Source organism: Eublepharis macularius, chromosome 1 (assembly GCF_028583425.1).
Source record: "Eublepharis macularius isolate TG4126 chromosome 1, MPM_Emac_v1.0, whole genome shotgun sequence".
In the NCBI taxonomy this organism is placed as follows: domain Eukaryota; kingdom Metazoa; phylum Chordata; class Lepidosauria; order Squamata; family Eublepharidae; genus Eublepharis; species Eublepharis macularius.
In genome coordinates this window covers 123,982,678-123,995,284 of record NC_072790.1, presented here as the reverse complement: position 1 = coordinate 123,995,284, position 12,607 = coordinate 123,982,678, and the positions used below count along the sequence as shown (strand labels likewise).

Below are 12,607 nucleotides of genomic sequence, written 5' to 3'. Positions count from 1 at the left end.
AGCATTAGTTTAGTACACAGCAGGGTCAAACAGGGAGAGAGCGTGGAACAGGAGAAATCAACCAGGGAATCTGGCTGTGTTTGAATACGGAATGTGCGATTACTGTGCAAACCATATTTTTAAAACATTAAGTTTGCCACCTTCACTGTCTCATCTTTCTTGCTGGCTGGCTTTTTCTCAATTTCATCCAGCAGGGCTTCAGCTTGGTACAGCCAAGTGCTTATGTGGGCAACATTTTCATCAAAAATTTCCAATTGACTTTGGTGATTCTGGAAAGCAAGAACAAAAAAATAAATCAAAGAAAAGTACTCAGTGAATGCAAATGCAAATGCTGTTGTTATTTTGACAGATAACACTTTGCAAAAGATAGTCAAAAATCTAAATAAATAAAGATGTCAGTGCCTATCAATGCCAAGACTGAATGAACTAAAATAAAAGTACATATTGAAGATTAAATTAGATTGAAACAAGTGGAGGATCCTCAAGGACTTCCAGGGAGCATCTCATTTTCTCCTCACCCACTATTTCCTCTTTCCGTTCCTGAAAGCCCCCAAATCTCCTCTTCTTTTCCTGCTTCCTTCTCTTCTTCCCACACATCAGCCAGGTTACCTTTATTTGTTCCTGTCTTCAGCTTTCCCTCCTTCTGTCCCTCTGGCAGCATCTATGTGGGAGGCCCAGTTTAGCAATGTAATCCATCAGGTCAAGCCCAGCTGCACAGCAGGGAATTCATAAGGACTTTCATAGGGTACCGCATTTTCTTCTTTATCCCCTTCCTCACACAATTTCCTCTTTCTCTTCTGGGAACCCCCATATCCTCACCTTTTCATTTCCCTTTCTCCTTCTTACCCACCAACCAGCCCACTTTTTTATTCCCCACCCCTCATCATCAGCTTTATTAATTATTTATTTACACCCCACCTTTCTCCACAATGGGAACTGAAAGAATCTTATATCACTCTCCTTTCCTTAATTTTATCTTCACAACAAACCTGTGAGGTATATTACGCTGAGTGTATATGAAAGGCTCACAGTCACCAAGTGAACTTCTATGACAAAATGGGGTCTCCCAGTTCCTAGTTTGAAACTCTAACCACTACATCACACTGGCTTTTGTAGGGTGGCTGCTTTGAACATTAACAAGCAATCAGTCCTGGATGGGCAATGCAAGTTGCATGGTAGCAAGTGGCTTGGTGGTTGCTTGGCTTGGTCCTGATGAATCCTCCCTCAAAAGTCAAAACAGCCCTGGAAATGGCCTGTCCCCTCCTCCTGACTTTTACTTACAGAAACCAAGGCTTGAAAGCTGGAAATATGGTTGTGTAGCAATGGCAACTGAGAGTCTTCATTTCTTAAAGCTACAGGTGCTGTTTCTATTATTTGAGGAGGGGGATTAAATCCCTTCCTTTTTTAGATTTCAGATTTTTCTATAAACCTGGGGCTTTTTTCAGACTTGTAGAAAGTTCTGTCTTGTCTGCTCATGCTCCCGAATTCTGGATTTAAGTATCCACATATTTGGCACTGTTGAGAATTAGATATATTGATACAAAAAGACTTAAACCTCATCTCCAGCCCCCTCTCCAGACTTCTTCTGCTTCCATGGCCTTTAATACATGAAAACCTGTTCCCTCTTCTCCAACTCAGATCTCTTCTTTCTTGAGCTTATAAAAAATGTGGGTATCATTTGCATTCACATTTCAAAAGGGGAGAGGGTAAAAGTCTATGAGTTAGATGATACGCTCAAAATATTAACAGAGTCTGAACCTAAATTACTGTCAGTTCCACTATGGGATAAAGTCAAAGGATGCTGGTCATTAACTTCTCATAAGATCGGCAAAAAGCAATTTATTATGCATGATCTCAGTAACAGACAGACAGAATCTGGTTCATAATCTTTTTGAAAGATGATTCTTAGAAGTTCCCCCTCCTTTTTTTTTCTTTGTCATTCATTCTCAAGCCAATACTATATAACACTGGCTTTGACACTTCAAGGGTATGGAGAAAGAAGAGAATTATCTATTTTAACATTGCAGGGAGCCCTGTAAGGGCTGAAAGTCTAAACTTTTAAAGAGGGGCTCTGGTACTTCTTGATGGTGTTACAGCCTGTTAGGAATTGTCAGACAGAAGTCTATAAAATGTATATTATTCATTAGATTTGTAGACTGTTTTAATTATTTGATGTTCTTGTATTGTTGTGTTAAAAGGTTTCATTTTTGTTACCTGATTTGCAATGCAATCTTAAGCAGAGTTACTCCAGTCTAAACCCATTAATTCCCATGGGCTTAGACTACAGTAATTCTGTTTAGAATTGCACTGTTGTGGTCCTAGTTGCTTGAGAGAAAGATGTATATATCTACACAGAGATGCACTATAAATATGTAAACTTTTCTGACGATGTGATATAAGCAGTGGGCTCACCAACCTAATAAAGAAGCATCAGCTTCAAGATTTCAGACATAATGCCAAAGAGGACACTTGCTAGCATGTTGTGTTTCATCCGCACAAACACAAAGAGGGTCATCTGTCATCTAACAACTCCAGAGGTCAACTAGAGAGAGATCTAAGATGCCGTGATTATTCACTACAACTAGACATCTCACTTTCAAAGTGGATTTGAAACATTACTTTTCAACCCTTTAATATTCATATAGCCCCATCACTTAGCATCAATGTACCCTAAAATCTGTATCCACTGAGCAAATTGAGATAGAAGTACTTTACCTGTCTCCTCACAGACATACCTACACTTTAAAAACTTCCTTACAAAGGAAAATACTTCCTTAAATAATGCAGAATTCACTTGAGAAACCTGCTGTCACAGGATGAGGTGATAGCTGTTGAATAATAGATGACTTTAAAAGTAGATTAGTTCATGGATGTCCACTAATGGCAATTAGCCATGATGGTTGAAGGGATCTCAATATTTGGAAGCAGGAACTTGCTGTATGCCAGTAGCTGAGGACAGCCAAAGGAGAAGACTGTGACTTCTGTGCTCTTGATATGGGGTCTTTTGAGGCATATGAAGGGGTCACTGTGGAAAACAGGGTGTTCGTCTAGGTGGCCCAAAGGTCTGATCCAGCAAAGGATTCAGTATTTATTTTATTTATTCATTTAAAACATTTATATACTGCCTCTTCACCCAACTAGGGTCCTCCACGGCAGCAAACAGCAGGCAGTAAACATATAACACATACAAAAGAGAAAAGTCTTCATTCACTGGCAGAAGACAATTACAGAAGGAGATAGATGAATCTCCCAGGGGAGGGAGTTCCAAAGTTTCCGTGCCACAACCAAAAAGGCCCTTTCTCAGGTTGTGACCTGTCTAGCCTCACATAGCTGGGGCACCCAAAGCAAGGCCAGATATGACCAGAGTGGATGGGCAGGTTCATACAGAAGAAAACAATCCTTATGGTATGCTGGTCCAAAGCCATACAGGACTTTTTATTATGTTCTTATGTTGCTCCATAAAGCTGGAAGACTATCAAGTACTTCCTACTCTATGAATAGGCTTTGGCTGCTTTATTGACAGGTACATGGCTTTATTGATGAAAGGCAATTTAAACATAGTAAACATTATAATATACCACTTACCAATAGTGTGTTGCACCAGTCATCTGTCCAGGTCCGGACTCTACTCCAGCCAGCATTAATAATACAGAGCTTTTCCTCCAAAGTCATCTCACTACCTTCTACCAGGGTCTGAAGTATGGCACTGCTCTCTGTTATGCTGTTTAGATCAGCTTTCCTTCTTTCCAACTCTCGTAGAACATTCTAAAAAGAACAGGAACATTGCACCACCAAACGCCTCGAGAAAGTTCCACAGTGCCACAAATGCCTCACAAAGTCAAGCAGGATGTTAAAAGCATTCCCAGCCTATGAAGAAGCTGCTTGTTCAGCTTCATGTAATATTAAATACTTCCTGCAACAAACCCCCATCAATGAAGATTCAAATATTTAATAGTGCTTTACCAGCAACACATTTATACATAATGCAGAATATTCTACAAAGCTTCATCACTAGCTCTCTTCTATTTTAACAAAAAGGAAGCCAGAACCTGATAGCCAGTGCCCTGCATTTCTGTGAACAAACAAGTCTATATATCTACTGTTGAGATAAACTTTACTACAAAAATTGTGTGCTTCATATTCCCTCCATAAAATGTTAATCAGACAGTGTAATCTGTTTTATTATATAAGCTCTAGACACCAGTTATATAAAGTTTCAAGCTTTTCTAAGAGGAAACTATATATAAACTATCCAGCTTCTATGGACCAATTCAAACTCAACTTAGAAGTGTCACTTATCTTGAACTGAAATGAATGTTTCACAGTTCTTTTCACTATAATGTACACTTTTATTGTATGGTAGTTTCTTAAATCAGTAACTACTAGAATGGAGAGTCTCTTTCCCATGTTAAATTATTGTGCAATACAGGCTGAGAAGCTACTGCAATACTCCAAATCAAATGCTTAACAATACTGAAATATTGTATATACCCTAGCAAAATTAGGCTTCAGACAACAACCATATATAGCCATTTTAACGTAAGAAGGACTTGGATTTGTCTCCTTGAAAGATGCACTCACGTATTCCAAGGACAAGTTGTTCAGCACATGCACACCCTAGTTCTGTACACATATCCTTCACATTATATTTTATTTTATTCTTGCTAACATGCAAGAATAAAATAAAGGACTTAACGATAAATATTTTTACCTTGTCATATATTTTATACCTAGCAATTTACACATTTCCTTAGTGCCATTTCTTTACAAAGGTATACTGTTCCATTTTTAACATCCATACCCAATATACAATCGTACTGCTACTAGGCAGATGACTTTTTGCACACATTTCAGCAGATAATTGACTAACCATGATGTTCTGTAAAATAGCAATCCATAATAAAATCAAGCAACTACATTAAAAAAGCAGTATTACGTTCACAGGAAAAAAGCATATTGCTGAGCATTGAACCCAAGGTGCTCATACTTTTGGCTGGGACAATTCAATGGTTTGCAAAGGCAAAAGGTTTTTTAAAATGTCTTCCTAAAGAAGATTAAAAGGATGTTTCAAGTTACTCAACTAACCAAGTCAGCACTTTAAAAAAGGCAGTAATGGAAGTTTGGGATTGCAGGAATTCTAGAAACACATTACCAGTGATTTTTCTAAACAGGATCTTTGCCTTTATTCATGATGTGGAAGCTTTTAGGATGAATTTAAAGGAACTGTGTGTCAAATATGGAATATAGATTATATATCTAATATTGGTCGCTAATGGATGATGCTCTATGAAATGCTTCATTAAACATTTTTATGTCTGCAAGATCAACAAAATGCATTTGCAGCTATTCTTAAAGTTTTTTGAGTATTCAGCAACTTTATCCTGAAATTTCCTAAGCTGTTTTTATGAATAAAGAGTGTGTATGGAAGTGCATGTGCAGCATCTATGCTGAAGACCAAGGATCTACCCCCACCTACCCCCAGCCCTGAAGCAGACTGTCTTGGACCATCCTGATAAATGTGATTCATGCTTGAAAACCTTGATGCAATCAGACATTTCATTCACCCATCCTTAACTGGAATTTCAATATAAGGAATGTGACAATGAAAAGCAGCGATGGGCAGAGGCAATGAGGCTGTCAATAAAGCAACAACTACCTCAACAAGATGCCAAACAAGGACAAGATGTGCCCACATTTTGAAAGCTAAGGGGGAAGGATTAAAGTGCTGAAGAAAGAGCAAAGGGCCAGAGGCACCATGATATCATCAGCTATACAAAGAATGAGGAAAGGCCAAGTAGAGTTCTACTTTCCATCAACAATGGAGCTCTCCAGTTCAAGCAGCCTGTGCACCCTCCATCTTCATCAGAAATGTCTTGCTTGAACAAGATTTGGATCCAGTGGCACCTTAGAAACCAACAGGATTGTCAGGGTATAAGCTTTCAAGTCAAAGCTACCTTCTTTGAGAGACTTCAATCTTGAAAGGTGATACCCTGAAAATCTTGTTGGTCTCTAAGGTGCCACTGGAATCAAATCCTGCTGTTCAACTGCAGACTAACATGACTACCGACATGAAACTTGCTTGAACTGTTCACTTGCACAAATGGGCATGGCCCATCTGAACTTTTGAAAGCAAATATGAGTGTGTGTGCACATGAGTGTCTAGCCTAGGATGTATAACTGTTTTTAATAAAACTTTATTCAATTTAAAAGGATCCTTGCCTGGAAATCTCTGTTTACTGCTGGATTTGAATCCACAAGGTTTGGAGCCCTGCCTCTGGATCTGATCAATTCAAGGAGGGGTGGTCAGACCACAGGTGCTATTTTGCATCTCACAAAAGCAACAGGGTATTGATCAACACCTGACTCCAGAAGACAGATTTATGTTAGTGGTTCTCCTTGATTAGAAAGCTTTAGCATCTGCTTCATTCATGTTCTATTTATTTAACATATAGTTAAGGGCAAAGGGTAAGCTGCAATGTATGAATGACATTTCCACAAAAATATTAGATTGAAAGCAGAACATACGTTAAAACATTAGACTTTAAAAATGTACCAAAAGTTTCATAATTCCAAATAATTGCTCAGGCTAAGAGCCTAGTGAAACTTCAAGGACTCGATTGTACAGATTGGAACAGAAGCAGGGGAATGTCTACCAAATCTCCTATAATGTTCAGTTTTTAAATCTGGTGCAATGAGACTACTTTTGGCTTACAGACAAAATTATGATGGTATACAGAAGGGTGGTGACAGTCTTTAGGAACATAGGATAGTTTTTCTTACTTTAGCCCATGCAATTTCAGTGTCCAAGTCAGCAAGCAGACTCTGAGAGGTGGACTTGTGTACTAACTCAGCTTCAGTAGCCTCTAGCCATTTTGACAAGGAAAAAGACTGTTCCTTGAGTTTTCGCGACAGCTGCAATGCCTGTTCCAGATCTTGTTTTCCTTCTGTAACCTGTATGAAGAAGCCAGCAAATAAAACCAATGATTTCTGAAGGTAAAAAGTGCTGCTCCAAAACTATTGGGGGGAAAGCAACAGTAAAACAATACTGCAGAGAGTCTACCTGTTCTTTCTACAGCTGTTGCTTCTACAGCTGCCATCTTACTAGATGAACCATAATCAATGTCTAAGGCAATCAAGATTTAGCTTCTTTTGGAGTAAGGTCACCATTTATACTACTGGATTTGTTGGCTCAAATAGAATAGCAAAATACCTCTGAAGAAACTAGTTGGTTGAAACTTAATGATTTAATTTAACTGTCCTCACAAAACAACATTCTTAAGACTCGCAATGTTCAGACAAACAAATAAAAACATACTAGCAGCCATCATTAGTATCATGTACCAATCTGGTCATGCAAATTCCTTTATCCTCTGTATGCCTGTGTGCATGCATGCATGCAATGTGCCGGCAAGTCGCCTCTGACCTATGGTGACCTTATGAATGAAAGATCTATCATTAACAGACTTGTTCAGATCTTGCAAACTGGAGGAAATGGCTTCTTTTATTGAGTCAAGCTGTTTAGTTTTGGGTCTTCTTCTTTTCCTACTACCTTCCACTTTTCCTAGCATTATTTACTTTTCCAGAGAGTCTTATCTTCTCATTATGTGACTGAAGTATGATAGCCTCAGTTTTATTATTTTAGCTTCTAGAGAGAATTCAGGCTTGATTTGATCTAGAACCCACTTATTTGTCTTTTTGGTCATCCTTGGAATCTGCAAAACTCTCCTCCAGCACCCAACTTTAAATGAATCAATTTTTTTTCTGTCAGCTTTCTCCACTGTCCAACTTTCACATCCATACCCAGTAACGGGGAATACCATAGTTCAGATTATCTTGCCCTTGGTCCCCAGAGAAACATGCTTATCTTTAAAGATCTTTTCTAGTTCCCTCATGACTGCTCTTCCAAGTCTGTGTTCTGATTTCTTGGTTGCAATCTCCCTTTTGACCGATGATCGAGCAAAGGAATAGAAAAACATTGAACAATTTCAACTTCCTCATTATCAACTTTAAAATTGTGTAACTTCTCAGTAGTCATTACTTTTATCTTCTTGATTTTCAACTGCAATCCTGCTTTGGCACTTTCTCCTTTAACCCTCATCAGTAATCATTTCAAGTCTTTGCTATTTTCTGCCAGTAACGTGGTGTCATCTGCATATCTCAAATTGTTAATCTTCCTTACAACAATTTTCACTCCATCTTCTTCTAAATCTAACAGAGCTTTCCTTATGATTTGCTCTGCATAGAGGTTGAACAGGTAGAGAGGTAATATGCATCTTTGTCTGACACCTTTGCCAATTGGAAACCATTACGATCCCCCATATTCTGTCATAACCGTAGCCTCTTGTCCAAAGTACAGGTTGTACTTCAAAACAATCAGATGTTGTGGCACCCCTATTTCTTTTAACACCATCCATAGCTTTTCATTCTCCATACTTAAAAACTTTACTGTGATCTTTAAAACACAGGCTGATTTTCGTCTGAAATTCCCTGGTATGTTTCATTAGCCATCATACATTTGCAATGTGATCTCTAGTGCATCTTCATTTTTCGAATCCAGCTTAAACATCTGGCATTTCTCATTCCATATATGGTAAGAGGCTTTGCTATAGAATTTTGAGCATCCATTTGCTTGCATGGAAATAAATGGGATGCTCCAATAATTGCCACAATCTTTGCCATCCCCTTTTTTAGAATTGGAATGCAGACTGAGCGTTTCCAGTCTGCAAGCCATTGTTTTGTTTTCCGTATCTGTCGACAGATTTTTGTTAATATTTTGATGGGATCTGTTTCTGTAGCTTGAAACAGCTCCATTGGCATCCCAATTGTTTCTCCCAATTGGTTTGAGTGGAGCTTTCATTTTACTTTCTAAGATTTCTGGTTCTTCGTCAAAAGATTCTTCTTCAAAGGTATCTCTCATCCTTCTGTCTCTGGAATGAGCTTAGCTTTTATTTGAGAGTGTACCTTGGCTGTGGCAGTCTTGCCCTAGTGTGTTTCTGCAATGGGAGTCAGCTTTGACTTTTTTCCCATAGGAAACAATGGAGCGGCTGGAGCACCTCGTTCAGGAGCTCATAGAATAGGCCCCCAGTGTCCAATCTTCCTGAAACTTGGAGAGAACCTTAGAGAGCAGTCAGAAGTAGTTCCCCTGAAAAATGTGGTGAAGTCTGCATGAAAAATGTCACCCCAGCTCACTGAATATCTCCCAGATAGTTTTCCCCATAGGGAATAACGGAGAGTGGGTGGGCATCTTCTTTGGGGGCCCATAAAATTGGCCCCCAGGGTCCAATATGCATGAAACTTGCGGGTCTTTAGGACAGTCAGGAGTAGGTTCCTTCCAAATGTGGTGAATTTTGGTGAAAATTACCCCCTGCAGCCCACCTGATATCTCCCAGTGTGATTTTCCCATAGAAAACAATGGCCAAACTTTATCATTTTTTTTAACTTCAGTAAATGTTCCTGATTTTTGATTCAGAATACCTGGATTTTACTGAATCAGCCAAAATTCGATATTTTATTCTGAATTCCAAACTGAAGTGCACAACCCTAGAGGCAAGAACAACTGCAAAGACTGAAAAGCATCTGAAGCTATTAATGAATGAATATTCCAACTCCACTGGAATATAAACTTCCACTTAAGCCTTTTAAACACACACATAAACAAATATCACTCAACAATCACTCTGCTATTAAGACTGAAGAATACAAAGGACATGTGAGAGCCTCATGATGGGAACTCTGCAAAAAATAAAACTGGGTAGGAAAAAAACACATTACTAACACTTGCATTCTGTGGTACTGCTGCCTCAGGACTTCACACACAACAGCCAAGTACCCTTGGCATATCCCCATTGGTGGGGATTGGGGTCTGTCAGGATCAGCTGGTGGGCTTCATGGCAATCAGCTGAGAGGGCAGGCTGCCACTGGGACCTCCTGCACAAGCCCTTCCCTCAGGCTTCATGGCAGAGTGGTTGGAGCTTTAAGGGGGGGCATTTGCCTGGCTGGCCAGGTTCCAGCCATGCACATGGATTGCTCACACTCGGGGCAGAGGGTCTCGCCCAGACAGGTCAAGGCGGCAGTCCTGGCACAGACACCAGGGCTTGACCTATACCCTTGCCATATTGCCAGTTATGCTGTACTTTAAATAAAAGTGACCCTTTAATACCACTTCTGTCTGCCTTCTATCTGCCTATTTATTCCTGACTGGGGAGGCAAAGGACCTATGCCTCAAAGAATGACTTGTAAAATCCTGTAGAACAGTCTCCAACCTTTTTGAGCCTGGAGCACCTTTGGAATTCTGATTCAGGGTGCTGGGCACAACCACAAAATGGCTGCCATAAGAGACAGAGCCAACCACAAAATGTCAGGGGGTGAGGTCATGCATAACTCTAACGATAACTCTCCAACGTATCAGGTAATGCTCTGCTTAACAGGATGCCTTTTAAACATATTGTTTAAAAATATTTTCTTGCATCTTCAGTCATACATTGAAGCTCTTTGTGCTATAATAGCTACTGCTGCCAAAACAGCTTTTAAAAAAATCTGCACAGCCAATCAGAAGCCCTGGTGGGTGCCAGGAAAGCCTTTAGTAGGCACGCTCATGCTCACAGGCATCACATTGGAGATACCTGCTATAGAGCCTTAGGAAAAGTGAAAGGCGTGTAAAAACACTTAAAAGTAGTTAAGCAGTATCTTCCATTCCTTACCCAAACATGGCTTAACAAACTGTCATCATTCAACAGGATACAACACTCTGCCATACAGAGAATTCAGAAAACTTTTGGAATTTGTTGTATACCGTGAGACAAAACTTCATTTAGAATAGCATAGGAGAACTCTTACCTGTGCACCTAAATCATTATAAAGAAATTTCAGTGCTGTTAATTGTTCATCCATGCTTTTCGGGTTGTCAGTTTGCTGCTTCTGTACAATTTGCCTTCCTGTTTTAATCACAGTCTCTATTTCAAGCTTTACTTCACTGAGGGTCTTATAGAGTTTCTGGAATTAGGACATCATATACTTTTGTTACAATTTAACAGCAGAAGTTTCTTCACTTTCAAATCACTGGTCAAATTACTCATGTCTCATTGCATATGAATGCTTACCTTTATCATTCAAGAGATAGCAGCTCAATTTAGACACCATGACCATGCCTTATCTTGGCTGCTGGAAATGATACACTCTCACTTTATCTTGCATAGAGCAATGGCTTCCTCCACATACTGATTTGTGGCAACCATAAATTGCTGTGATGTATACAATGGTTACCATTAACCAGACTGCCTCAAAGTCAGAATTACAAATCCAGTTCTAATGGTAGTTTCTTATTCTAGTTAGGAGGTAGATTACAGTTAACAGTAACACTAACCTACCTAATTATGTAATACCAATGTACCAAGAAGTGAAGGAAGGAACCTATATGCACATAGGAAAGTGGGAACATAGACCACACAGGTTCCTAATGGCATTATCTTACCATGCACTTATCAAAGTGGTTCTGAATTATATCTGGGTCAATGTCCTTCACATCCAAGACATAGAGCTCAGCTTTTACGCTGTCCAAAACCCGTTTACAATCCAGCATTCGTTGCTCAAAATTGGCTGGTTTCTGGAAAAGTTGATACTTTGTGGACACTTCCCGGAGTTTCCTCTGTTTATGGAAGAAATTAAAGTTTGCAATACTAACAGAACAACAAAATCTAACATAATTCAAAAATATTGCATTTTGCATTACCACTCATACACATTTGATGAATTAATCAGTCTACTCCATAAAGACATCAATAACAGCAGCAGTAGTAATAATTTTTGCAAAACTTGTTTTTTCTAAAACAGGTTTTCTAGACCACCCATTTCATTTTTGAAGTTGATCCAAATTCAAAGAATGTCTTCTAATCATGAGCTACTTTCATTTGTTAAATGAATTTAAATGGCTGCTATGACGTTCCCTCATCCTTAGAAATGACACCGGAGACATTTTTAAAATTCAAAATTCAAAAATGACTAACCAGTTTGTTTATTTTTAGAAGAGGAAGGTCAAGTGAAATCAGTAGATGAAAATGTATGGGGTAATATGAGTGAGTGAGTGAGTGAGTGAGTGAGTGAGTGAGTGAGAGAGAGAGAGAGAGAGAGAGAGAGAGAGAGAGAACTGAAGTAAAATCAGAACATACATAGTCTTTAGTTCTTTTCCACAGATACTTAACGGCTTCCGTTTGGAGGCTTATGTTCCCTTGTTTTTTCCCAAACACTCTTGTATACTTTTTCCAGTATTCTCTGTCATTTTTGGAGTCAGGAATGCTGGTACCCACTTTCTAGTACCCCACTCCTTCTCTGCACACACCAGTGCTTTCCTTCACTTGTTAACTCTGAAGGTCTCCCCAGGCAGTTTCCAACCACATCCGACCAAGGATCTCTTCACTTTCCAGAGTTACTTCCCTGTCTGACTGGATAAGGAAAGTCTCCTCTCCTTAGAAGATCTATTCTCTTTCCATTGGCCCATTCTGCACCCACTTCCCAAACCTCCTTGTCAACTTTCCCGTTCTCCTATTGGTATTCAAATTATTCTCTGTTAGGACTCCCTCCCCTCAACTCTTCACATTCGATTCCACAATAA

The 12,607-nt window shown here is 39.3% G+C and overlaps 1 protein-coding gene across 4 annotated transcripts in view; it reads right to left on the bottom strand.

Annotated features, from left to right (window-relative positions):
• The window catches only part of UTRN (utrophin), a 584,696-nt gene that overhangs the window by 431,260 nt on the left and 140,829 nt on the right, over window positions 1-12,607 (bottom strand). For all 4 annotated transcript variants that reach the window (XR_008598285.1, XM_054999201.1, XM_054999369.1 and 1 more), the window contains exons 32-36: window positions 11,471-11,644; window positions 10,837-10,992; window positions 6,781-6,951; window positions 3,586-3,765; window positions 141-269 (exon numbers count right to left, since the gene is read on the bottom strand). Coding sequence is in view for 3 of the 4 variants with exons in the window: in XM_054999201.1 (XP_054855176.1) it covers window positions 141-269; window positions 3,586-3,765; window positions 6,781-6,951; window positions 10,837-10,992; window positions 11,471-11,644 (810 nt within the window). In the remaining variant the exon portion in view is untranslated. The remainder of the gene's footprint in view (window positions 1-140; window positions 270-3,585; window positions 3,766-6,780; window positions 6,952-10,836; window positions 10,993-11,470; window positions 11,645-12,607) is intronic.